The sequence below is a fragment of the Anticarsia gemmatalis genome, chromosome W (genome assembly GCF_050436995.1).
Source record: "Anticarsia gemmatalis isolate Benzon Research Colony breed Stoneville strain chromosome W, ilAntGemm2 primary, whole genome shotgun sequence".
In the NCBI taxonomy this organism is placed as follows: Eukaryota; Metazoa; Arthropoda; class Insecta; order Lepidoptera; family Erebidae; genus Anticarsia; species Anticarsia gemmatalis.
The window spans coordinates 13076623-13104356 of NC_134775.1; the positions used below are offsets into that span (position 1 = coordinate 13076623).

Below are 27734 nucleotides of genomic sequence, written 5' to 3' on the forward strand. Positions count from 1 at the left end.
ATGGAACCTACGGAATCTCCGACAGCAGCGGTGGGATCACAGCCCATAATACCTCCGAACTTCTGGATCGAACGACCTTCACTGTTGAAACTCCATGAAAAGTACTGCTGCGGCGAGCGCCGGGCTTGGGTCGACACTTGGTCGCTACACTCAATCACGTGGGACAAGACAGCTCGACCGGTAGCTGCAGATGTCGAGGTGGTAAGCACTAAGCCACAGGTATTTATCCTGAGCATATTTAATTATTTTAAGGGAATTTCCCAGATTTGCTTCTCAAGCTAGTTTCAGTACTTAAAACTCTTCGGAAACGCTTTATCGTTAACGAGGATGATAAACCTAATGATATAAAGATTGAGAATACACGTGTTACGGTACCTTCGAAGGACCAACACATGTGCTTCCTTTGCCATAAACCGGGTCATTTTTCCCGGGACTGCAAGAATCAGACTCCATTTTGCCATCATCAATTAATAACACCTCAGCCCTTAGTTACACCAATGCTATTGAATATGATTACTGTCTTTGGTAGGGCCAGTCTAAGAACAATTGTTACCTCGGTCAGAGTGAGGAGTGTGTAGCCTCAAATAAAACTATCAACTATTCATCTAACAGCAATGTAATTCTAAATTGCAATAATTTACAACAATTGCTTTAAGCTTAAACGTGTGGTAAATGAGAATTATTATCACTTATTACCTAATTATTATAGTTAGGCTTAGTTTGATATCTTTAATAATGTAACCATAAGTATATACAAAATATATAACAATCTCTAGTAATTATTTGTTATATGAACAAACTTGACATCCACTTTTCATATAGACAATGACCTAGGAAATGGGAGAGTAGAGGAGACGGGAATTCTTGTAAAAATATTAAGTATTTCATGTATTAAATATAAATATGTAATAATGTATTAAATAGTGATCAAGTTGTTGATAAAATTGTTGAAGTTTTCAGAGCATACTGAAGGTACCATTTAATCATTTTTATGTTTAAATAACATATTTTCCGAGTGAGCTTTTCAGGTAACTACTTACTTACACAAAGAATTCAAAAATATTTGTTTGGTGGGAACCTATGATCCCTTACAAAGTGATATAGAAGTATGGTATCAATATCAAGCATTGCACTACCGATCCTATATTCACCAATAACATAATGCTAAAATGGTAAGCAAAAGAAAGTTTTTATTCTGTAGTTTTAAAGACATGCTCAACAAAATCATACTATATTGTAAATTCCTTTTAATTTTGTTCATTATCTATATACCTATTTTGTTAATTTATTTTAACTAAGATTTCACACTTAACTTAAAATGTTGCAAATATATTAAAAATATTTGTTTGCCTGACTGCAAAATATGTGAAATGAATGTAATTGTATCCACTACCTGTAAATTACCATATTTTTGAGCAAACCTCTCAGATGGACTTGAATCTTATGAATTAAATTCAAATATTGTTTGAGGCAAGTATTCTCTTAGCAATAATTGTTCATTTTATTATTTGAATATGATATTTAACCATTCATATTATTGACATGTATTTGCATGCTGTAATGTTACGGTGAAATGTGTACTGCTTTGTTATTACCACATTTCTGGCAAGTAAGTGATTATGATTAATATATCAAACCAAATCAAATCCATAAATCTGGTTAAACTTATTGATTTCAAAAAGTTAGATATAGTTCCTGGTTTCCATGGTCCTGCTATAAGCAGACTATTGAAAATACTGTGCTAATTTTATAACTAAATGTGTTTCACCTTAGGTGACAAATGGAATATTGTTTTAGTTCTTAATGATATTTGAGTTCTAGATCAGGTCATATTGCAGGTATTAATTATTCTGAAATTTGACAAGATCAACATGTTCCGTTATTTTTTAGTCAACATAAGTTCTTTCTTCAAAACTAGTACTGCATATTTCAGAATTAATATAGGACAAGGAGTGCATCCTAGAATATTTTAGGCTAAGACTAGTTCTTCAGCAGGTTCCTAGGAATATAGAAAAGTGAGCTCATTTAATAGTTTAGTGGGCTATTTCAGATAGTTTTAACCAAACTTCTGTACAAGCATAGCTCCTTAGTATAATTTAACTGTGACTTAGATTCCTTTCAAATAGATTGATCAAGATGAACCTTTAAAATGTATATTCGGCTATAACTATATTTTGTAATAAATAAATCAAACTTTTTAATTTGAACTGTAATAACACTTGCTAAGCCTGACCATAACTGATTGAAACTTGCATATGAGTTGAGAGATTACCCATCTGCTATTAAAAATATTAAATGTCAATAATTGAATGTGAAATAATATTGAGGAAGTCACAAGGAATACTGCTTAGAATAAATTATGGATGGACGAGCGGTCCTTTAATATTAAAACTTGTTTTGATAAATGTTGTGCTACAATTTATAACTTTAAACTTGCACATTGTGTGATGATTCGATGCCCACACAACTCAACTAGGCTCTTAACTTTAAGGGTCTATGGAGATTTTAGAAGTGTTGCCTAATGTTAGATGCCTACCAGCTAAAGGGTGTAAATATTTGTGGCTGCTTAGTAAAATTGCAAATCACAATGCTGCACCTGCACCTTAACTCAGTCAGACACTTTTTCATTCTGACAATTCACGTAATGACCGTATGGGCAGAACCAAAAGAGAGCTATAAGAGCCATGTGTGACTAATGCAAACAGATTTGGATTCATGTAGAGACTATTTCATTAAACTTGAAATATTAACAGTAGTTAATATTAAGAGTAGTTTTGCTGACTACTAATGATTTCAGCAAATTATAACTTCTTTAACATTATTCTTGAAGTTATATTCTCATTCTTATTTCTTTAAATTTATATTGTTATAATATTTTGTGATATTATTAATGTTATAATGTTAATCCTATTGATATTCAATTGTGCGTGTGGATGTATTATGAAATGTTTGTATGTTCAAATAGTGTTGATTAATGTTTACTAAAATGTTTCTGTGACTCATTGACGTTTACTGTATTTTATATACACAAATGTATGTTTTATTATGAAAAAGAAATTATTGTAACTTTGATTTTGAACTTAATTCTGAGTTACAAATTTGACAATGTGATCCATGACAACTTACAATGTTGATTGCCATTTAATCATTTCTTTGATTCTTATATGATGGTGTGATTTATATTATTTGATTTCACAAGATTATGTATTGGTTCATGATTCTTTGAGTTGATTATGTTGTTGACTCATGATGTGATGCATGTGTGTATCTTTATTTTGTTTTTTTATTCCTATCCAAACCATCCCTCCTTAAACGCTGGCTGGCCACCATGCGTATCCTTATTCCTGGTCTTGGTGGCTATATCCTGAGGGAACAGGTGATGCCTTTGGGTTTGGCTAGATCCCCATGTGGGTGATGCCTTGTGTTGGCTAGATCCCCAAGTGGGTGATGCCTTGTGTTGGCTAGATCCCTGAATGGGTGATGCCTTATGTGTTGGCTAGATCCCCTCGTGGGTGATGCCTTATGTGTTGGCTAGATCCCTGAATGGGTGATGCCTTGTGTTGGCTAGATCCCCTCGTGGGTGATGCCTTGTGCTGGCTAGATCCCCATGTGGGTGATGCCTTGTGTTCCTATCCAAACCATCCCTCCTTAAACGCTTATTCCTGGTCTTGGTGGCTATATCCTGAGGGAACAGGTGATGCCTTTGGGTTTGGCTAGATCCCCACGTGGGTGATGCCTTGTGTTGGCAAGAGCCCGAAGTGGGTGCTGCCTTATGTGTTGGCAAAAGCCAGAAGTGGGTGCTGCCTTATGTGTTGGCAAGAGCCCGAAGTGGGTGCTGCCTTATGTGTTGGCAAGAGCCCGAAGTGGGTGCTGCCTTATGTGTTGGCAAGAGCCCGAAGTGGGTGCTGCCTTATGTGTTGGCAAGATCCCGTAGTGGGTGCTGCCTAATCAATTAAATGTCAGCGCAAGGGACGCGCTGGAGTCAGTCTGGCCGTATGGGCGCGTTAGTGCCATCTGTCGGCAGTCATTGTGAACTACTCATTTTAATTGATTTTATATTGGTATTCCAATTGATATATAATAATAAATATCGTATGTAAAATACATAAGGCTGATATGTAATTGTTAATTATAAATATGAGAGTTAATTATCAAACTACGACAGTTAATAGATATTGTATTGAATATCGTAATGTTTTGGAGACGCTTGATATTACATTGTTAATATGAAGTTAAATAATCTTTAATAATTACAACTAGAATTATGACTAATTTATGTTACCATTCTAAATCATATTGCTAAATACTTATAGTATTTAGCATATATAAATAATATAAATAATTTATTTATTTATTATTAAGCTATCTATTTTGAATTATATAACTGTTATTTAATTATTTGACACATAAGAAGTTGTAATTGGTTTCGGCGGTGGCGTCCATCGACGGGAACCGATATGTCGTTCACTTCCACCTAGACCCGACACGAGAGAGAGTGCTGTCACGTGAAAGATAGATTAAAGTTATTAAAAGGAGTGGCCGTGAGTTTCTCGCTAGCTCTTCTCATAAGGCTCTACCCCTTTCCGAGCTAGTGGTAGATTCAGTAATAGTAAATTAATAAATGACTTGATTTGGACTGAAGATATTTCATTCGTATCACCATGGAACCTACGGAATCTCCGACATATATCGACGGTCCCTACGTACAATAACCTAATTGCAAAACGCAAATTTTACAGGAGAGCGGTTTGAAGTTTCAAACACTTGTATCTCAAGTTCTATCAATCGCAGAGCTATGAAATTTTGCACGAAGTCTTTATTTGTTGTCTTTTATGAGAAAATAAAATAAAAACGTTAAAATATATTCATTTTATGTTCCATTGGTCACAACCGTCGTTTTAGATCGGAAACATTCCGACTAGCATTTACCTAAGTGGTACTTACTGATCTTTACATGGGGGATTGAACAACGATCTAAATTGTAACTGCCTTTTACTAAATTTTACGTTGAGTATAATATTGAATTACGGTGTTTTCATACTGGAAGCCATGAGGTAAGGGCTGATAATAAAATAAAAAGAAATATTTTATAAACTTTTTTTATTAATTTCACAATAGGCAACCTTTTTCTTCATCATAAAGATATAAAATATTACATAGTAATAATATTGAGCAATCATAATTAGGTACTTGTTGAATATGGTTGCTCGAGAAAAATGTTTCAAGTATACATCAACACTTCCAAAGAAGGATGATGAAGCCGAGATCTAGAAGGATCAAGAAGCATACACGTTAATATGCCTTTACTTAGAATCTCATCTGTATCCGTATGTTCAATATCTTACTTACGCAAAAGAAGTGTGGGATGCATTGACAATAATTTTTGAAGACAAGGGAATAAATAGGCGCATAACTCTGATGAATTGTCTCTTGGATGAGAAGCTGGAAAACCACCGATCTGCTGTCATGAGTCACGCTCAAAAGCGTAAAGAAATCAATCAAAGTTTCGATGACGATTTGGTTGCCGTGGTACTTTTGCGCGGTATACCTGATGTTTACCGACCATTACGGATGGCACTAGACCATTCAGGAATGAAGATTACTTCTCAAAATGTTCGGCAAAAGCTTCTACAAGAAGATAGCGCTCAGAGCTCTTCAAATGAATCCTCGTCGAACTCGGCTTTAGTAGTGAAGAAACAAAACAAACAACTGCTTTTAATGTAGAAAGAAAGGTCATAAGAAGTCCGATTGCCCGATGCTGGACAAGGATGTGGTGCACGCTTACCAACGGTTTCCTCGAAGTCGAAGAAAGTTGCGTTATGCTGTTCAAGTGTTCACTGTCGGTGCACACATCCTTCAGCCCCTCGACGTTTTATCTCGTAGTGGATCGTCGTTAGTGGAGCCTCGACACACATGAGTTTTCAGAAGCAGTGGTTTAGAGACTTTAAGGTTACTGATAAGAATGTTGTGACGTGTGCAAATGATGATAGAATGTCAAGTGAAGGCAAAGGTGATTAGTCCATTGAAATGTTACAATTTGAGGGCCGAATATTGCATTTCTTAGAGGACGCAATTTTATTTTTGGAACATGTAGGGGGGGTCAATAGAAGCTTAACTTGAAGTTTGTGGGGTCGTCACTCTTGTCCCCCGGCCGCCATCTTGGAAAAGGGGGTGGAAACACTTTTTTCGCTATATCTCGGAAACTATAAAAGTTATAAGCAAAAAAAATTGCATTCTTTTGCTTATAACTTCTTTAATTGTTAATTTAGGGCAACAAGTTATTAGACATATTTGTAGGCAAAATAATTTTCTACAAATTATGCTTTTACAATTTTATTGTAAGACGCATAGTTTCCGAGATATAGCGAAAAAAGTGTTTCCACCCCCTTTTCCAAGATGGCGGCCGGGGGACAAGGGCGGCGACCCCACAAACTTCAAGTTAAGCTTCTATTGACCCCCCCTACATGTTCCAAAAATAAAATTGCGCCCTCTAATAAATGTAAATCTCTTGTAACATTTCAATGGACTAGATATTATAGTTAATGTGAAAGGAGTTTTGTTAACTGTAAAAGATTGTTCCTTTGTGCCTGGCTTGAAAGTTAATCTTTTGTCGGTATCTAAGTTGGTACAGAATGGATGGAGAGTTATTTTTGATTCTAATGGCTGTAGGATGTTTCACTAATCGATAAGCGAGATAACGAGTAAACTTGTGGTTACTGCTAGTGAAGTCTCAGGTTGTTGTTTTGCTATTGTAGATGGTGCTTTGGCTACGGTTCTAGTTGAAGACTCGTTGGCACTTTGGCATCGTAGATAAGGGCATGTTAACTTGAATAATTTACGGAAGTTGCTTAACATCGAGGTTGGAGGTAAAAGTGTAATGGAACCTTGTGCAGCTTGTATAAGAGGCAAGGCACATAGATTACCTTTTCCAAAGGGTGAAGCAAGGTGAGCGAAAGACAAACTCAGTTTATTACATGCTGATTTGTGTGGTCCCATGTCGGAACGTTCTTATGGTGGAGCTCGTAACATGTTCGTAATAGTAGACGATTTCACTAGTAAATTTCTTTCTCAGGGAGAAGTCTCAAGCTTTGAACTTTTTCAAAGACTTCGTGAGGCATGTGGAGAACGAAACACGTCTGACAGACCCAGACAGTATTGAAGATGCGGAGGAGAGCTCAGACTCAGCAGATGTGGATACAGATTCTTGTATTGAATCTGTGGAGCCTGTGAATTCAAATGAATCTGATGCTGAACATTGTGATACAAGAGTCAGAACAGTAAGTGTGAATATCGAGGAAGAGCCTAGGTATCCTCTGAGGAATAGGCTTCGTAGCGTACAAAGTGGACTATATTGCTACAACAGTACATGCAAGTTAGAGGAAGAACCACGTTCGTACAAAGAAGTCCTTCGAAGACCTGATAGCCATGAGTGGATAGCAGCGATGAAGCGGGAGTTGGAGTCCATGAAGGAACACGATGTTCGGAAGGTGATTGAGAAACCCCCTGGAGCCAAAGAGAAGACGTCGGTTGTGGCGATTCTAATATTTCTGCTATACTTGAATCTGACAGTATTTTATCACCGAGCAAATTTGAAGCTAATGGAGCCGAGGGTGGCGTAGGACTCATTTTTGCATGGATTTGAGCCAGATCTTAGTGTTCATCTTTTGATGCTAGCGAAAATGGACCCGAAAAAAATAACAAAAAACAACGTAAAATAACAGAAATGGTAATTACTTACATTTGAAATTAAATATTCCCGATGTAAAATAACTTAAGTGGCAGTTACTTAAAACAGTAGTATATGTTCTCCCACGTAAAAACACTTATGTAACACTTAAGACTTTTTGATTTAAAACATTCCCAAGTAAAATAACGTCACTACCAAAACCGACTAATTACGTCGGAATTGAATAAAGCTTGTTTAGATTACCAAAAAAGTAATTTAAGTTGATAATGTAATTAAAAATAAACTTTTTACTGACTAATAATTAAAGTTAAAGAAGGTACAATAAAATACAACGTCAAATTCAACTTACCTGATGATATTTTGATGGTTTTACCTTTATCTTTTACATTTTTCATTTTCTTTTTTGCGCGAGCGCAACAAGCCCGCATGTGGGAGTTACGGGGGAGGCGCGTGGGGGTGTTGTTGACTTGCCAATGTAAAATGTCTTAACTCTCACTAGTGACATTTTACATTGAAAGTGTTGTAGTTCTGGGGTTTGTCGAGTGTTGATTTAGGGTAGAATTAAAGCATTTTTACTAATTTTTCTTTAATCAATCGAAAGTATATGACAACCGGAAGGTCACGGAAACAAAAAATGCAAATCCCGTAAGTACCACTTGAGGGAATGTACGTAGGGACCGTCGATATGTCGTGGATAACGATAATAATTAATAAGTCGCTAAGTTGATTTGAAATGTAGTAGCGGGGCAAACGCGGTGACGTCAGTTGTTTACTTGTAACGGCGGCACGTGGACAGAGTCGTAACGGAAAGTAGGGATTGTCGATCGCTCACTTTTTACTTTGAGACGCGAACCGATACACTTATCCGTTTCGAAACTGTCGGTTTGCCTATATAATTAGTGCTAACAATTGTTAAAGTGAAGTGAATACAAAAGTGAAGTTATAATCGTAGTATTATTTACCTACCAACATAAAATGGATCCTCTACCACCGAACCTAACTGATGACGGCTCTATCGCTCAGCCATCGCTGACGCCGTCATATACAAGAGCTGCCAGTATTTAACGGAAAAAGTAGTAACTGGTTGGCGTTCCGCGCCGCCTACCAGGAAACAAAGCAAATGTTCTCAAAAATCGAGAATATTGACCGAATAAGGAAAAGTTTAAAGGGAGCAGCTCCCTTTAAACTTATGAAGCAGTGAGCAGCATGTTGATCCGGATGTCCAGCCGGACACAGAAGTCATCTTGGAAGGTCTGGAATGCAGATTCGAAAGACAGGACGCACTGGCTATGAACAAAATGCAAAAACTGTGCAATCTGCAGAATGTTAATGATGACCCTCGTGTCCAAAATTAAAATTTAACAGTGTATAAATCAATATAATTCTTCTTAATTAGTCAACATAATAATTATTCTTGCAAGTATCGGCAATTTCAAAAATATTTAAACATAAAAATAAAAAGCAATCACATGTACATAGGTACTAAGTACAAATACACTAATTAATAAAAATGGATTTTCTAAATTTTGGTCCATATTAAGGTACTAAATTATTATAATTACTTTTGAATCTATAATGAGATCACACAATATTAGGAACATTAATTTGACGAAATGAAATAAATATTAAGAACGTCGGTGTAACCATACCTAGTATGGTTTCATCGACGTTCTATATTAGCCTTCTATACTCTATAGAAGTGCTAGTCGGTATCTAGTTGTTTACGTGAACGTCTTATTGCTAGGTAGCCGCGTAGTCTTTTGCATAAAAAATATCGAGCGCTTACGTAGGTTTCACTTACGGCCAGCACTAACGCAAACTGAGGCGCCGCGCGGACGCATGCAGTAAGGCGCGGGGTTGGGGGGGTACGGCAAGATAGTCGCCGTACCGCACTGAATAAAAATACTTACCGTACTGTGCGTTACGGCAACTATTTTGCCATATATTATTAGTGTACAATATTATTATATTAAAAGCAATAATATTGAAAAGATCACTGTCTCTTTCCTACACGTACGGGAACATAGTTAGATCACTCCCGCACCGCGCGCAAAACAAGGACACCGAGCTGTCGCACTGGCTGACCGTCTAATACGGCAAAATACTTGCCGTAACGCAGCGAATGTGATAAACACGGTATTGTTAACATACGCAATTCCTAGATTTTCTCTCTACATGAATCCCTTTTCTTAGGAACTAAATAGTATTGCACGGACACAGCGTTTTTGGGCAACAAAAACACGCAACTTATCCGTTGAATTGCTTCAAAATATAATTGTGTTTTATTAAGGATAGCTGACCCGTGCGGCTCCGCTCGCGTGAATGTCGTGCTGTTGCATTCGTTGCAACTCACTTAGACCTAGATACTTTCAAAATAATATACCTACCTACATGAAAATGCTTTAACAACTTTTTCGCTTTGACCTATCCTTCTGTCCGAATCCTCTTCTCTCATGTTCCTGTCGGCGCCCGCGTACCTACCTGCTATGTAGCGTACCACGCGTATGGAACCGCGCTAAAGTTCTTCACCCGCAAAATCATGTAGGTATCTACGATGATACGGCCGGCGCGAGCGCCGCGTTAACCATAATTTTATATTCATAAGACATTGTAGGTAATTTAATTTTACCTGTCGTCATATGATACATAATGCATAAAATTTATGATTGACATAATTTTTTTAAAAAAATAAAACAAAAGCTAATAAGTTTGGTGCATGTTGTAAAATGGATTGCAACGCCATCTATGACGTGTATGTGTAAACTCAGGTTCATATGAAATAATGCAATTTGAAACGGAACAATAAACCAATGCGCCACAGCAACGCTTAAGAGCTGTACCAAAATTATCGCTTATATTTTTATGTTACCTGTGTACGATTTTTACTACATATTTGCAATTTTCTAGAAAATTAAACAATTTTATGAGATAAAAAGTATCACATAAGTTGCTCCACTACTTATTCTATGCATATACCAAATTTCAGTGCATTCTATCCGGTAGTTTTTACGTGATAGCGACACATACAGACGGAAGACAGACAGACAGACAGACAGACAGAAAAGAAAATTATAAATTGCAGATTCGGTATCAGTATTCGTTACTAAACATCCCCCATTGGTTTTTTTTAAATATATTCAATGTACAGAATTGACCTCTCTACAGATTTATTATAAGTATAGACTAGCTGACCCGCGCAACTTCGCTTGCGTCACATAAGAGAGAATGAATTAAAATTTTCCCCGTTTTTATAACATTTTTCACTGGTACTCTGCTCCTATTGGTAGTAACGTAATGATATACAGGGTGTAACAGACGGTCTACCGAAAATAAAAAAAAAATGATTCTAGACATGATTCTGGTGCTTATGGCGTTGAAAATTTTCATTGTTCTTATTCTTGATTTTTCCGATTTTTTTGGCGTTTTTTTTTTTTTTTTTTTTTGGTATTATTACGTTAATACTACACAATGCAACATGAATATGAAAAAAAACCCTCAAATTACTGTTTTTCACAAAAAACAGCAATGGAATAAAACAACGTATAAATTCGCCATCAGCTGTTCGCGCGCGGCCAACGACACCGCACGGGCGGCCGGTCGCGACAGTCGACGTCACGCCGCAAGTACCTACGCGCGCTACACAGACACGATTACGCACACAGCGTCGCACTCACTAGTGTGCATCGTTGTGGTGGCGGGCGTGGCGTAGGCACATTTTAGGTTTTGTCTTTAATTATTTATTAGTTTATACCTAATAACATTTTAATTGATACTATTCAAAACAAGGCAGTCTATCAAAGAACAATGGCAAAAAAATCACTTATATTTTTACGCAATGTACTTTATTAATTATCGTATGAATTTCAGGAATATCATTTTTACTTCTTATGGCGACATTTAATAGATTAAACAAAAAGTAATAAATTGACTATCTAAAAATGATTCTCCATTTCCTTTAGATAACAAAATGTTGCCATTCGGTACTTTGTTTAATAAGTAGATTTATGTTGACTTTGTCTATTTAATTGTTTAAATAACTAAATAGTCTTCAACGTGAAATATATTGTTATGACAAGTTATTAAAAACAGTGACTAATAAACTAAAAACTTCTCATTTATTTTGCTCATACCAAGATATATGTACATATTTACAGTGAACAGAGATATTTTAGTAGTATTACGTTTTATTAAGTATGGTAACGATATTTTCTGCTCCGGTTAGGTTTGATTGTTTGGTGATTTTTGGTATTGCTGTGCTGTTGTGCTTTGCGATTACTATTGCTTTTTCGAACCTATTTGAAAACAACTCGGACTTTCTAAGGTCACTGATTTCTGCTCTCTTTGTTGACCCTGCACCCTCTAACGGATTTCGATTTGGCTTGCATCTACGTGACTGTGATTTCATCCCGGAAAATTGCCTTGCTTTTTAGATTCTGTGTGTCTATCTGTAGTTTAATATTTCTGCAAGTATGGGTAGTCGTGTCAGGCCGACTCGAATTTTGTGTGTCAATTGTCGCATATGTGTGAATAGCTTCCGCCGATACCCTGCTTTGGAACAAAATATGAGAGTTGTTACATTACTCACTAGCTGGGTTTATCCAATAACCGTAAGTAAAATCTTTTTTTGTTTTAAGTACATCCGAAACAAATAATAACCGCCGAGGTGTTGCTTTCGAAATAATGCACGAAAAAGTGGCAGCTTGAGAATTAAAAGGCCATCGTAAGGTTTCATAATTTTTATGCTGCTTTTTTATCTAGCTTTTTATGCTGCTTTTTTATCTTGCCTTTTTTAGCTAACTGAAGACGATGTGGTGTGTGAAACATGCCGAGATTTGGCATTTGCAGCTGTAAATAGAAGTTTCCAAGACGGTGGTGCTCCCAATACTGAGTCACACCCTATTACCAGTCAGAGAGGCCACACCCATGTGTGTTTGTTGTGTGGTTGTTTAATTATACGAAGACAAAGTGATAAAGTATTAAGAGATAATCCCTCTCAACTTCAAATATCTATAATAAATATCATTAAGAATAAAATTGCACCAAGACAGGTTTGTATATGTCGGAGATTCCGTAGGTTCCATGGTGATACGAATGAAATATCTTCAGTCCAAATCAAGTCATTTATTAATTTACTATTACTGAATCTACCACTAGCTCGGAAAGGGGTAGAGCCTTATGAGAAGAGCTAGCGAGAAACTCACGGCCACTCCTTTTAATAACTTTACTCTTTCTTTTGCGTGACAGCACGCTCTCGTGTCGGGTCTAAGTGGAAGTGAACGACATATCGGTTCCCGTCGATGGACGCCACCGCCAAAACCAATTACAACTTCTTATATGACAAATAATTAAATAACAGTTATATAATTCAAAATAGATAGCTTAATATTCAACTATAATATTTCTATGAATTTAACATAGCTTAAAGTTATTTAAATCAGACAAATAACATTAATTCAATCAATATAAAACCAACTTCATTCTTACATCATCCGTTCAAGATGGCGCCACTGGCGGCGAATAAAGGAAATGAAGTATTGCTAAATACTATAAGTATTTAGCAATATGATTTAGAATGGTAACATAAATTAGTCATAATTCTAGTTGTAATTATTAAAGATTATTTAACTTCATATTAACAATGTAATATCAAGCGTCTCCAAAACATTACAATATTCAATACAATATCTATTAACTGTCGTAGTTTGATAATTAACTCTCATATTTATAATTAACAATTACATATCAGTCTTATGTATTTTACATACGATATTTATTATTATATCATCAATTGGAATACCAATATAAAATCAATTAAAATGAGTAGTTCACAATGACTGCCGACAGATGGTACTAACGCGCCCATACGGCCAGACTGACTCCAGCGCGTCCCTTGCGCTGTTTATTGTTATTATGTAATTACATTCAAGCATGAACCATATACAAGAACTCTTAGACATTTAATTGATTAGGCAGCACCCACTACGGGATCTTGCCAACACATAAGGCATCACACCAACACATAAGGCATCACCCACATGGGGATCTAGCCAAACCCAAAGGCATCACCTGTTCCCTCAGGATATAGCCACCAAGACCAGGAATAAGCGTTTAAGGAGGGATGGTTTGGATAGGAACACAAGGCGTCACCCACAGGGGATCTAGCCAACACAAGGCATCACCCACATGGGGATCTAGCCAAACCCAAAGGCATCACCTGTTCCCTCAGGATATAGCCACCAAGACCAGGAATAAGCGTATAAGGAGGGATGGTTTGGATAGGAATAAAAAAACATAAAATAAAGATACATACATGCATCACATCATGAGTCAACAACATAATCAACTCAAAAAATCATGAACCAATACATAATCTTGTGAAGTTAAACATAATAGAAATCATACCATCATATTATATGAATCAAAGAAATGATTAAATGCCAATACAACACAGTAAGTTGTCATGGATCATATTGTCAAATTTATAACACAAAGTTCAAAATCAAAGTTACAATAATTTCTTTTCCATAATAAACCATACATTTGTGTATATAAAATACAGTTAATGTCATTGAGTCACATAAACATTTTAGTAAGCATTAATCAACACTATTTGAACATACAAACATTTCATAATACATCCACACACACAATTGAATATCAATAGGATTAACATTATAACATTAATAACGTCACAAAATATTATAACAATACAAATTTAAAGAAATAAGAATGAGAATATAACTTCAAGAATAATGTTAAAGAAATTATAATTTGCTGAAATCATTAGTCAGCAAAACTACTCCTAAAATTTACTAAATGTTAATATTTCAAGTTTAATAAAATAGTCTCTACATGAATCCAAATCTGTTTGCATTAGTCACACATGGCTCTTATAGCTCTCTTTTGGTTCTGCCCATACGGTCATTACCTGAATTGTCAGGAATCATTAAAAGTGTCTGACTGAGCAAAGGTGCAGGCGCAGCATTGTGATTTGCAATTTTACTAAGCAGCCACAAATGTTTACACACTTTAGCTGGTAGGCATCTAACATTAGGCAACACTTATAAAATCTCCATAGACCTTTAAGTTACAAGCCTAGTTGAGTTGTGTGGGCATCAAATCATCACACAATGTTCAAGTTTAAATTTATAAATTGTAGCACTAGAGATTTAACAAAACAAGTTCTATTATTAAAGGACCGCTCGTCCATCCATAATTTATTCTAAGCAATATTCCTTGTGACTTCCTCAATATTATTTCGCATTAAATTATTGACATTTAATATTTTTAATGGCAGATGGGTGATCTCTATGTCAGGCCTAGCAAGTGATATTACAGTTCAAAATAAAAAAAATGATTTCTTTATTACAAAATATAGTTATAGCCGAATATACATTTTAATATCAGCCAGACGGGTTCATGTTGATCAATCTGTTTGAAAGGAACGCTGGTCTCAGTTAAATTATACAAAGGAACTATGATTGTACAGAAGTTTGGTTAAAACTATCTGAAATAGCCCGCTAAACTATTAAATGAGCTGACTTTTCTATATTTATAGGAACCTGCTGAAGAACTAGTCATAGACTAAAATATTTCAGTAAATATGCAGTACTAGTTTTCAAGAAAGAACTTATGTGGACTAAAAAATACTGCACATGTTAATCTTGTCAAATTTCAGAATTCATCCCTGCAGTATAAACCTAGATATCAGGATTTATACTAAAACAAAAATTCAAAAAACTAAATATCATTGAGAACTAAAACAATATTCTATTTTTCACCTCTACATTTAGTTATAAAATTAGCACAGTATATTTTCAATAGTCTTTGCTTATAGCAGGACCATGGAAACCAGGAACCATATCTAACTTTTTGTAATCAATAAGTTTAACCAGATTTATGGATTTGATTTGGTTTGATATATTAATCATAATCTTACTTGCCAGAAATGTGGTAATAACAAAGCAGTACACATTTCACCGTAACATTACAGCATGCAAATACATGTCTATAATAGGAATAGTTAAATATCATATGTATTTAAATAATAAAATGCACAATAAGTATTGTTGAGAGAAAACTCACCCCAAACAATATTTGAATTTAATTCATAGGATTCAAATCTATCTGTGAGGTTTGCTCAGAAATAAGGTAATTTACAGGTAGTGGTTACAATTCATTTCACATATTTTGCAGTTAGGCAAACAAATATTTTTGATATATTTACAACATCTTAAGTAAAGTTTGAAATCTTAGTTAAAATAAATTAACAGAATAGGTATATAGATATAGAACAAAATTAAAAGGAATTTATAAAATGGTATAATTTTTGTTGAGTAGGTAGGTATGTCTTTAAAAATCATCTACAGAATAAAAACTTTCTTTTGCTTACCATTTTAGCATTTTGTTATTGGTGAATATAGGATTGGTAGTGCAATGCTTGATATTGATACCATACTTCTATATCACTTTGTAAGGGATCATAGGTTCCCACCAAACAAATATTTTTGAATTTTTTGTGTAAGTAAGTAGTTACCTGAAAAACTCACTCGGAAAATATGTTATTTAAACTTAAAAATGATCAAATGGTATGTTTTCTTCAGTTTTCTTCTTCAGTATGCTCTGAAAACTTCAACCATTTTATCAACAAGTTGACCACTATATAATACATTTTTATATATTAACATATTTATATTTAATACATGAAATACTAAATATTTTTACAAGAATTCCTGTCTCCTTTACTCTCCCATTTCCTAGGTCATTGTCTATTTGAAAAGTGGATGTCATATAACAAATAATTACTAGAGATTGTTATATATCTTGTCTATACTTATGGTTACATTATTGAAAATATCAAACTAAGCCTAACTAAAATAATTAGGTAATAAGTGATAATGATTCTCATTTACCACACGTTTAAGCTCAAAGCAATTGTTGTAAATTATTGCAATTTAGAATTACATTGCTGTTAGATGAATAGTTGATAGTTTTATTTGAGGCTACACACTCTTCACTCTGACCGAGGTAACAATTGTTCTTAGACTGGCCCTACCAAAGGCAGTAATCATATTCAATAGCATTTGTGTAACTAAGGGCTGAGGTGTTATTAATATTGATGATGGCAAAATGGATTCTGATTCTTGCAGTCCCGGGAAAAATGACCCGGCTTATGGCAAAGGAAGCACATGTGTTGGTCCTTCGAAGGTACCGTAACACGTGTATTCTCAATCTTTATATCATTAGGTTTATCATCCTCGTTAACGATAAAGCGTTTCCGAAGAGTTTTAAGTACTGAAACTAGCTTGAGAAGCAAATCTGGGAAATTCCCTTAAAATAATCAAATATGCTCAGGATAAATACCTGTGATACCTGTGTTAGTGCTTACCACCTCGACATCTGCAGCTACCGGTCGAGCTGTCTTGTCCCACGTGATTGAGTATAGCGACCAAGTGTCGACCCAAGCCCGGCGCTCGCCGCAGCAGTACTTTTCATGGAGTTTCAAGAGACCCATCACTTGATCTACAGTGAAGGTCGTTCGATCCAGAAGTTCGGAGGTATTATGGGCTGTGATCCCACCGCTGCTGTCGGAGATTCCGTAGGTTCCATGGTGATACGAATGAAATATCTTCAGTCCAAATCAAGTCATTTATTAATTTACTATTACTGAATCTACCACTAGCTCGGAAAGGGGTAGAGCCTTATGAGAAGAGCTAGCGAGAAACTCACGGCCACTCCTTTTAATAACTTTACTCTTTCTTTTGCGTGACAGCACGCTCTCGTGTCGGGTCTAAGTGGAAGTGAACGACATATCGGTTCCCGTCGATGGACGCCACCGCCAAAACCAATTACAACTTCTTATATGACAAATAATTAAATAACAGTTATATAATTCAAAATAGATAGCTTAATATTCAACTATAATATTTCTATGAATTTAACATAGCTTAAAGTTATTTAAATCAGACAAATAACATTAATTCAATCAATATAAAACCAACTTCATTCTTACATCATCCGTTCAAGATGGCGCCACTGGCGGCGAATAAAGGAAATGAAGTATTGCTAAATACTATAAGTATTTAGCAATATGATTTAGAATGGTAACATAAATTAGTCATAATTCTAGTTGTAATTATTAAAGATTATTTAACTTCATATTAACAATGTAATATCAAGCGTCTCCAAAACATTACAATATTCAATACAATATCTATTAACTGTCGTAGTTTGATAATTAACTCTCATATTTATAATTAACAATTACATATCAGTCTTATGTATTTTACATACGATATTTATTATTATATCATCAATTGGAATACCAATATAAAATCAATTAAAATGAGTAGTTCACAATGACTGCCGACAGATGGTACTAACGCGCCCATATATACCTTATGTATTTACATATTATATACACACAAAAGCATAGAATATGTTTTATTATATATTATTTAAAATATATATACAGGGTGTAACAGACAGCCTACCGAAAACGAAAAAAAATGACTTTAGACACGATTCTGGTTGTACGGTGCAACCGTACATTGCACAATTATCATTCAGTCATGTCAGCATTTTCGCGACGACGCATTCGTAATTCCTTAGTTTTATATAAAAAATCAGTTCACTACCGGTCATCAACCGCGTCGCGTGTACTCTATCATTCTATCATTTATCATTACTATCAGTTTATACGTAGCATTAGAACTTTAGCAGTAATAAACATATTTTTCTTCTATCTATCTTCTCGTATCATTTTATATCAGTATCTATATCAATCGAGAGGTGTTTGGTACAATACCACACATCTTTTTGGTCCTTCGAGAATAAAACGGACACTCAGTTACATTTCGCGTGTGAGACTGTTACATAGTGAAGTGTATAACCAGCAACATTCGTGAACTATTGTGTTTTGTGCGTCGGAACTATCAGCGGTGATCGTGAGCATCCAGCATTCGCGGTCAACTGGTAAACTATTCAGCGGAATATCAAGCAAGATCTTTCCCTTTTTCTTACTTTCATCTGAAAAGCAACGATGGAAGATCTTTTGTCCACGCAACAGCAAATTGTTTCTGCTATTGAGCAACTTTTTACCAATTTTAAGAAAGACGGAGCGGAGAGGAAGACCTCTTCCTACATCAAGCGTCGTCTCGAGACCTTAGACGGCTACTGGCATGAGTTCCAAGCAAACCATGACAATTTGTGCCGTTTTGGAGTAACATCTCATGAATATTTTACCGCTAATCAGTATGATATTGTAAAGGATAGGTTCGGTAATATACGTCAGGCGATACAAAATTATCAGTATAGGGAGGAAAGCAGGCCAACTACACCTATGTTGAAGCCGGCTACACTTCTTTCCGGGGCTGGATCGAGCCTGCCTTCTCCTTCCGTGTCTAAGGGCATTAGTAGTAAAACAGACGAGATGTTGAGGAAACAGATGAGCAATTTTAGAGCATTTAAACGAACTGTATCAAACATTAATTTACATTCCGTAGCAGAGAAATGGGAGTTCGATGATTTACTTCATACCCTTCAAACGCGTTGGTCGGTCATCGACACCTTACATTGGGAGATAGATAGTGACTTGGAAGGTTCAAACAAAGAGTATGAGGATATGTATTCTTCCTATGAGCAGATTTACAATGACATGAAAAAGTCAATCAACAAAAAATTATGGTCTACTTCGTTCACTAAGAAAACTACACCACAAATGGAAATCCCTACTTTTAGTGGTAGTTATAGACAGTGGACATCCTTTAGGGACCTCTTTACAGAGACCATACACAAAAATCCGTCATTGTCGGGAGCTCAAAAAATGCAATTTTTGAAAGGAAAGGTCAAAGGAGAGGCCGAGCGTTTGATTCAACATCTTACGATTAGCACCGACAATTACACTGTATGCTGGGATATTCTAAATCAGCGATACAATAATAAAAAACTCTTATTTACATCTCAAGCGAGTATCCTGTTAAATATCCCCATAAGCGCTAAGTTATCAGTCAATCATATCAAAAGAGTTCATTCAACCACCAACGAGTGTTTGAATGCCATTAGGAATTTAGGTATTGATGTTACATCATGGGACCCTTTTCTAGTATACATATTGTCACAGAAATTAGATCCCGAAACTCATACAGAATACCTTCAATCACTTAAAGAACCAAGAGAACTACCAGTGTTGAAAGAGTTTCTTGATTTTCTTGAAAGTAAATTTATTACATTAGAGACGTCAGCTAGGAAGGCGGATGTAAAGACTATTCAGAATAGTTTTAGCAACAATCATATCATATCATCGTTTAGTAGCAAACAGCAAAAACCGCATTATCAAAAATCATCTACGAGTAATCGAACTGAAGCAGTGTCAGACGGCAACACGTTTGGACATCAATCCAAATACAACTGCCCCATTTGTGAAACATACGATCATGGCATATTTTATTGCGAAAAGTTTAGGCATGTCCCCCGATGAGAAAAAAAGGGCTGTAAAGAAATACAGTTTATGCAGTAATTGTCTTTACAATCATCATAATAAGGCATGTATATCAGAAAAACGGTGTCGCACGTGCAATGGAAATCATAACACTGTCCTACATGAATCATACACGCGCGGCAACGTGACGCCCGCTGCATCGACATCAAAATCCGCGACCAACAACGAGTCACCTCGGGGTCATTGGAACTCGCATGTGTCTTTGCAGGGCCAAGCACAAGAAGTTTTATTACCTACCGCTATGATAATGGTGCAAAACGCAGATGGAATCTTTATCAAAATGCGCGCTCTGCTAGATCAAGGATCGCAAACGTCATTGATAACAGAGAACGCAGCGCGACTATTATGCCTTCCGAGACAAAAACTGAAAGGTGTGGTGTCCGGTGTAGGTTCCAAAAATAGTAATTGTACAGGAGCAATCACTATTAATTTCAAATCAATATATAGCAATATCATGTATCAATCGGATGTCTTTATCATGCAGTCGTTAGTGAATAATTTACCTAATGTTACCTTTAACAAGCCAGCATGGTCTTGTCTAGATAATATTCAACTTGCCGATACCGAGTTTTACGTCAGCCGTCCTGTCGATATACTCTTAGGTAGCGAAGTATATTCGGAAATCATTTTAGAGGGGATTTGCAAATCAGATTCCTTCCCGACGGCTCAGCAGACTAGCCTCGGTTGGATATTATGTGGCAAAACTATCAAACCATTACAATGCAACGTAGTTTTGAGAAACATGGAAGATATCAAAAGATTTTGGGAGATAGAGGACATAAGTCAGCATGACAATACTACGTATTCACAAGAGGATCAAAAATGCATAGATTTTTACAAAAATACGACTAAGCGACGCCAGGATGGCAGATATGAAGTTCGGTTGCCCTTAAAATCAATGTTCTATGAAAATTTAGGCAACTCAAAGTCCAAAGCAATTGCACAATTTAAACAGTTGGAAAGAAAATTTATTTATTTATTTATTTATTTATTTATTTAACCTTCTTATACAATTTGTATAAAGGCGGACTCAATGCCTAAGGCATTTTCTGCCAGTCTACCTTGGGGTGATGCAGAGATTAAATGAAGTAGGTGTTTAAATTATAAAGGAGGAAAATTTTGTTGAGAAAAAGGTTTACAAATAAATAACAATGTGGTCATGTGACTATACATAAATATAGATGAGTATATATATACATAATTATTTACATTTATAAAAATATTAAATACGAGTAATTCAATATATTATATAAATAGATGATATTAAAGACATACAATAAACTAAATTTAATACTTATAATATATACATATATACAATACCTCATAAATACAAACTAAGATCAGTGTGACGATTCTGCAACTAGTTTTAGCAAGAGATCCCGAACTTTGCTCTTAAACGTAAGACGGTTAGTGGACATCCTGATTTCAAGAGGGAGCGCGTTCCATAATAAGACAGATTGGACAGGAAAAGAAGAGTTGACAAACCCAGAAGTATGTGATGGACAGAGAAGAAGAAGATTATTAGAGGAACGAAGGTTACGGTTGTGATTATCACACAGATACTGAAAGTAGGGAGTTAGGTAGGCTGGGGGAGTAGAAGAAGTGAGAAAAGGGAACAGAGTCGTGAGTGCACGTAAATTACGGCGCTCACGAATAGGCAGCCACCTAAGCTGGGAGCGATAAGTAGATATATGATCATACTTGCGGAGGTTGAAGATGAATCGAATGCAGTTGTTGAGAAGGCGGTCAAGTTTGTTGAGGAGATCTGCATTCAGGTCGAAGTAACATACATCACCATAGTCGATCAGTGGAAAGATTAAGGTCTGCACAAGCATTGCTTTAGTCGTGGATGGCAAAAAGTTTTTGAGACGATACAGAGCCCGCAGTAAACCAGTGACCCTTTTGCAGACGTTAGATACTTGAGCTCTCCAGCTCAAAGTTGAGTCCAAGTAAAGGCCAAGGTCTTTCACAGTAGGGGTCAGTTCGATGATGGAGCCATTAAATACGACCGGTGGTACTGTTACGTGACCTAGCCTACTGATACTGCGATTACTGCCTACGACTATAGCCTGACATTTGTCAGGGTTAACAGCTAAACCGAACTGCCTAGACCAACACTCAATGTGCTGAAGGTCACTGTTAATCATGCCGACAACTGACGCTATACAATCCACTGTTCCTTGCGCGTAGAGTTGCAAGTCATCAGCGTACAGATGATACGCACCCTGAAGATTATCGGTTAGAAGACTAATGAAAAAAGAAAACAATAAAGGAGAGAGGATGCCGCCTTGTGGGACGCCAGAATCGAGTTCACGCCAGCTCGATGATAAGTCACCGATGTGAACCGACTGTTGGCGTCCTTTGAGATATGAGGAAAACCAATTTAGTGCACCAGAAGATATATTAAGGTGAGAAAGGATGGAAAGAAGGATATCATGACTGACGGTATTGAAGGCGTTCGAGAAATCAACCAAAGCCACCACGGTGACTTTAGTATCTTCCATGCCCGCCCTTATATCGCCAGTCACTTTAAGGAGTGCGGATGTAGTGCTGTGACCTGGTCGGAACCCGGATTGAAGTGGGTTAAGCAAGTTGTTGTTTAACACAAACTGTGTTAATTGCTTGTGCACACAGGCCTCAAGCACTTTGGAGAGGAAAGGGAGAATTGATATGGGTCGGAAGTGGGCTGGGCTTGAAGGATTTGGGATTTTAGGTAACGGGATAATGTAGGCTTTGCGCCACAGAGAAGGAAAAGTACCAGAGGTAAGAGAGAAATTTATGATGTGGGAAATGGCGGGGAGCAGGTGATCCAATGCCGTGACGATCATGTGCCGACTGACATCGTCAGCGCCTACTGTATTGGACTTAATAGACAGGATTACCTTTTTAATATCTTCCGGTGTTACTGGAGCAAAACAGAAGGGATCAAAGTTGGGTCGGGGTAAATTATTTATGGAACGGACAGTGTTGCACGTGGTTTGGTGATCAAGAGGTACTGTGGAAGCAAAATGGAGATTAATGTCATCCAAACCAACCGTGCAGTTTGGAACGTTACTTCGTTGTTTGCCGATACCTAGGGTCCTTAAGAACCTCCAGATATCGGCTGGGGAAGAGGAAGAAAGATTACTGAGAATGTGTCGGCGTTTAGCGTTGCGTACCATCTGATTGCATCTCTTCCTTGCAACTTTGAACTGAACCCAGTTGTCGTCACAGCGGTCTCTGCGGAACTTTGCGAATGCCCTATCCCTACGCCTCATGGCAATGCGAACTCCCTCAGTCATCCAGGGAGCAGGCGGTCGTTTACATCTCACTCTTCTGATTGGCGCGTGGACGTCAAACAGCCTAGTGACAGCGGTGTTAATAATTGCGATTTTATCATCAATCGTAGGGGCTGACGTTAGCTGCTCCCACTCAATGTTAGCAGCATCCCCACACAATTTAGCTATGTCCATACGCCCAAAACAGCGCCTAAACAGAACCTTAGGATGGGGTTTGGGAGGTTTGAGGATGTAGGATAGGTATATAAGGTCGTGATGAGAAAAACCGGGAGCAGGGTATTGACCAGAAAAGGAGACAAGGGCGGGAGTAGATATCATCATTAAGTCCAACCAGGTATCATCGCCATCGATATTGTGATGAGTGGCATTCAGCGGAAGAATGTGTAGACTGGCGGACTCAATGATGTCTAGGAGTTTACAGGAACGGGGTGAGCCAGAGGAAAGGAGATCGGTATTAAGATCGCCCATGATGATGTGATGTGAGTAATTGGACCCTAAAGATTCCAGCACTAATTCAATACTGGAGAAATAATCGATGGATGGGGGACAGTAAATTACGCCAAGGAGGATTTTTGCTCCTTTGACCCAAACCTCCAGGAAAAGAAATTCGGCCGCAGCAGAGTAGTTGGGACAAGAAGAAGTTAGAATTTGGTAAGGGAAGTCACTTCTGAGGTAGATAGCAAAATTTACTCAGCAAAAAGATATTGCACGTGAATATAAATCATTTATTCATGAATACCTATCACTCGGCCATATGACGTTAGCAAGCAAAAACTGTGAAATTGACAAAAGTTATTATTTACCTCATCATTGCGTTCATAAGGCTGATTCCACAACGACGAAATTACGCGTTGTTTTTAATGCGTCCTCAAAAACAACCTCTGGATATAGCTTGAATGATCTTATGTATCGAGGGCCAAACTTACAGCAAGATTTACAAAATTTGATCATTATATGGCGGCAGTTTAGATACGGATTTACAGCAGACATAGAGAAAATGTTTCGTATGATTTGGGTGAACGAATGTGATCAAGAGCTGCAGAAGATCGTTTACTGTGGAGAGATCATCCTGGAGACAAGGTACAAGAATTTCGTTTGACAACCGTGACATACGGAACAAAAGCAGCGCCTTTTCTTGCAATGATGACTTTACGTCAACTTGCTCAAGATGAAAAGCCAAATTATCCCAACAGCTGTGCTATTAATATTTTATTGAACTCGTTTTATATGGACGACGCCTTATACGGAGCACATCAAATTGAATCGGCTAAAAGTATACAACATGGACTAATACAAATATTGCAATCAGGCGGTTTCAACTTGCGCAAGTGGAAGTCCAATACACCTGAGTTGTTACATAACGTTGATTCACTTGACAACAATCAATCTGGATATGATTTCAGACATATAGAATCAACAAAAACTTTAGGACTCAGCTGGAATCCGCATGAAGATACATTCCATTTTCAATACAACATAGAAAAAAATATATCAAAAACAACTAAGCGTACATTGCTATCAAACATATCAAAACTATTTGACCCGCTAGGTTGGCTTTCCCCGATCACAACTAAATTAAAAATCCTGTTTCAAAAGGTTTGGATTTCGAATCTTCAATGGGATGACGCTTTACCGGATGAAATTCTTAGAGAATGGATTAAAATTCGGGAAGATCTTGTCACCATCAATCAATATCGCGTCGAAAGGTGGATACAAACAGAGGAGCACGATCATATCGAACTACATGGGTTCTGCGATGCGTCTACTAAAGCTTATGCGTGTGTGGTGTATTGCAAGATGAATAAAACAAGCAGCACATCTATAACTTTGATGACTGGAAAAGCTAGATTAGTACCTACAAGCAAATGTATATCACTCCCTCGATTAGAACTTTGCGGAGCACTTCTTTTATCCAAATTAATGCTTAAACTTAAAGAGTGCTTACAAAATTATAAGATAAAGGAATACTGTTAGACAGATTCGATGGTAGTGTTGGGTTGGCTCAAGGGTGACGTCACTCGTTGGAATACCTTTGTCGCTAACCGAGTGTCTCATATCACACAAGCAGTGTCAGCAGAGCAGTGGTATTATGTCAAATCTGAGGATAACCCGGCAGATTGTGCTAGCAGGGGTTTGTCACCCTCTCAATTGTTGAATCATTCTCTTTGGTGGCGTGGACCTACTTGGCTAATGCAGTCAGAGATACCGAGCAGCAGCAGGACATTACAATATACTACAGATCAAGTAAAGAAGAATATCAAAGTAAACGTAGTCACAAAGCAAGAAAGGGAAAGTATTATATCACAACTTATAGAAAGGTGCAGTTCTTACATGAAGATTGTGCGTGCGTTAGCAATGGTTCTACGATTTATAAACAAAAATCAACAGAAAGGAACATTTTTATCATTACAAGAGTTACATAAAGCCAAGTTATTATTAATTAAACATGTACAGCAAACAGAATTTTTAGAAGAAATTTTAGCATTACAGAAAACTAACAAAATCAAAGCATCTAGCAGGATTGTAAACCTAAATCCCTATATTGACGGTGAAGGTATTTTGAGAGTCGGCGGTAGGCTTAGGAAAGCTTACATTAGCGAGGAGATGAAGCACCCCATAATTATGCCCAATAACAATCGATCAACAAATCTGATAATTGATTTTGGTCATGAATCTACGCTGCATGGAGGCCCGAAATTAACATCGGCATTTTTAAGAAAGAAATTTTGGATTTTGGGCGGGAACAGAGCTATCAAGAAACAATTACGTTTGTGCGTTACTTGTAGGCGGCATAATCCCGACAAACACTACCAACTCATGGGTGACTTGCCGGAAGCTCGTTGTAATCGTTCAAGGCCTTTCTATAACACAGGCGTAGATTACACAGGATTTATTGACATCAAAACAAACAAAGGTCGTGGCGTCAAGACCACGAAGGGATACGTGACCCTCTTTGTCTGTATGGCGACCAAAGCTGTACACTTAGAGTTGGTCTCGGATCTAACAACATCAGCATTTTTAGCAGCACTGCGGCGGATGGCTGCCAGAAGAGGTACACCACGTCACATATTTAGTGATAATGGCACCAACTTCTTAGGAGCGAACCACGTATTACAACAGCAATATCAAGATATTCAAGAGCAAGCCATTCCAGGAATAACAGCGATGGAAATTGAGTGGCATTTTAATGCCCCGTCATGGCCATCTGCAGGAGGACTCTGGGAAGCAGGCGTCAAGAGTCTGAAACACCACATGAGAAGGGTAATAGGCGATCAAAAACTCACCTACGAGGAGCTAGCCACCATACTAGCGCAAATAGAAGCCTGCTTAAACTCGAGACCTCTTGGCCCTATGTCAGAGGACCCAGAAGATCTCGACGTATTGACACCTTCACATTTTCTAGCTAGTGGTCCAAACCTTACAATATATGATTCTGAAACAAATCTACCAATCAGATGGCAACTAGCACAAAAAATATAGCATGACATTTGGGCAAGGTGGCAGTCAGAATACCTCACTCAACTCAACGCGAGAAGTAAGTGGAAACAAGCACAAAGTGAGATCAAAATTAACGACATAGTGCTAATAAATGACCAAAATACACCCCCCGGCAAATGGCCTATGGGAAGAGTTATGGCACTTCACCCAGGGCAGGATGGTCACGTACGAGTCGTTACTGTAAAAACAAAAAATGGACTCATAAAACGTCCCATTGTAAAACTATCCGTCTTACCAGTTCATCAACCTACAACACAAACAGACAATCAGCAACAAACAAATACAACAAGCAAATCATCGAAAAAACCTACTAGACAAAAATGCAACTTTACAACTATGGCTATCACATTTTTATTATTTTTTATGACGTTAATAACCTCGTCCCATACCTCATATAACTACATAACCTTTCCGAATAATCAATCACTATATTTTGATAAGATTAATAATATGCATCTGATTCGAGAAGATTGGAATTTAGTAGTTTATTTCGATATGAATCCATACTGGGCCGGTCTCAAAGCCTTATCAAAGAATATCGAGTACTTAGACAGACTATGTACAATAATAAACACAGTGTCACATTGCGAGGGAATCCTCATACAATTACGTCACGGCTACCAAGAAATTCAACATTACAACCGTGTATTATCGAATCAGCAAATTGACGCCCGTGCGCGATACAAGCGCGGTATCATAAACGGTGTCGGATATCTAGCCAACACATTGTTCGGCGTGTTAGATGACCGCTTCGCAGAAAAGTATGAGCGAG

General features: G+C 37.0%; 1 protein-coding gene across 1 annotated transcript; it reads left to right on the forward strand.

Annotated features, from left to right (window-relative positions):
- On the forward strand, positions 1-26944 carry LOC142985978 (uncharacterized). Its single transcript, XM_076134212.1, has 3 exons — positions 1-201; positions 24429-24544; positions 26251-26944. Exons 1-3 carry the CDS (start codon positions 1-3, stop codon positions 26942-26944), a joined length of 1011 nt encoding a protein of 336 aa, XP_075990327.1.
- The last annotated feature ends 790 nt before the right edge of the window (positions 26945-27734 follow it).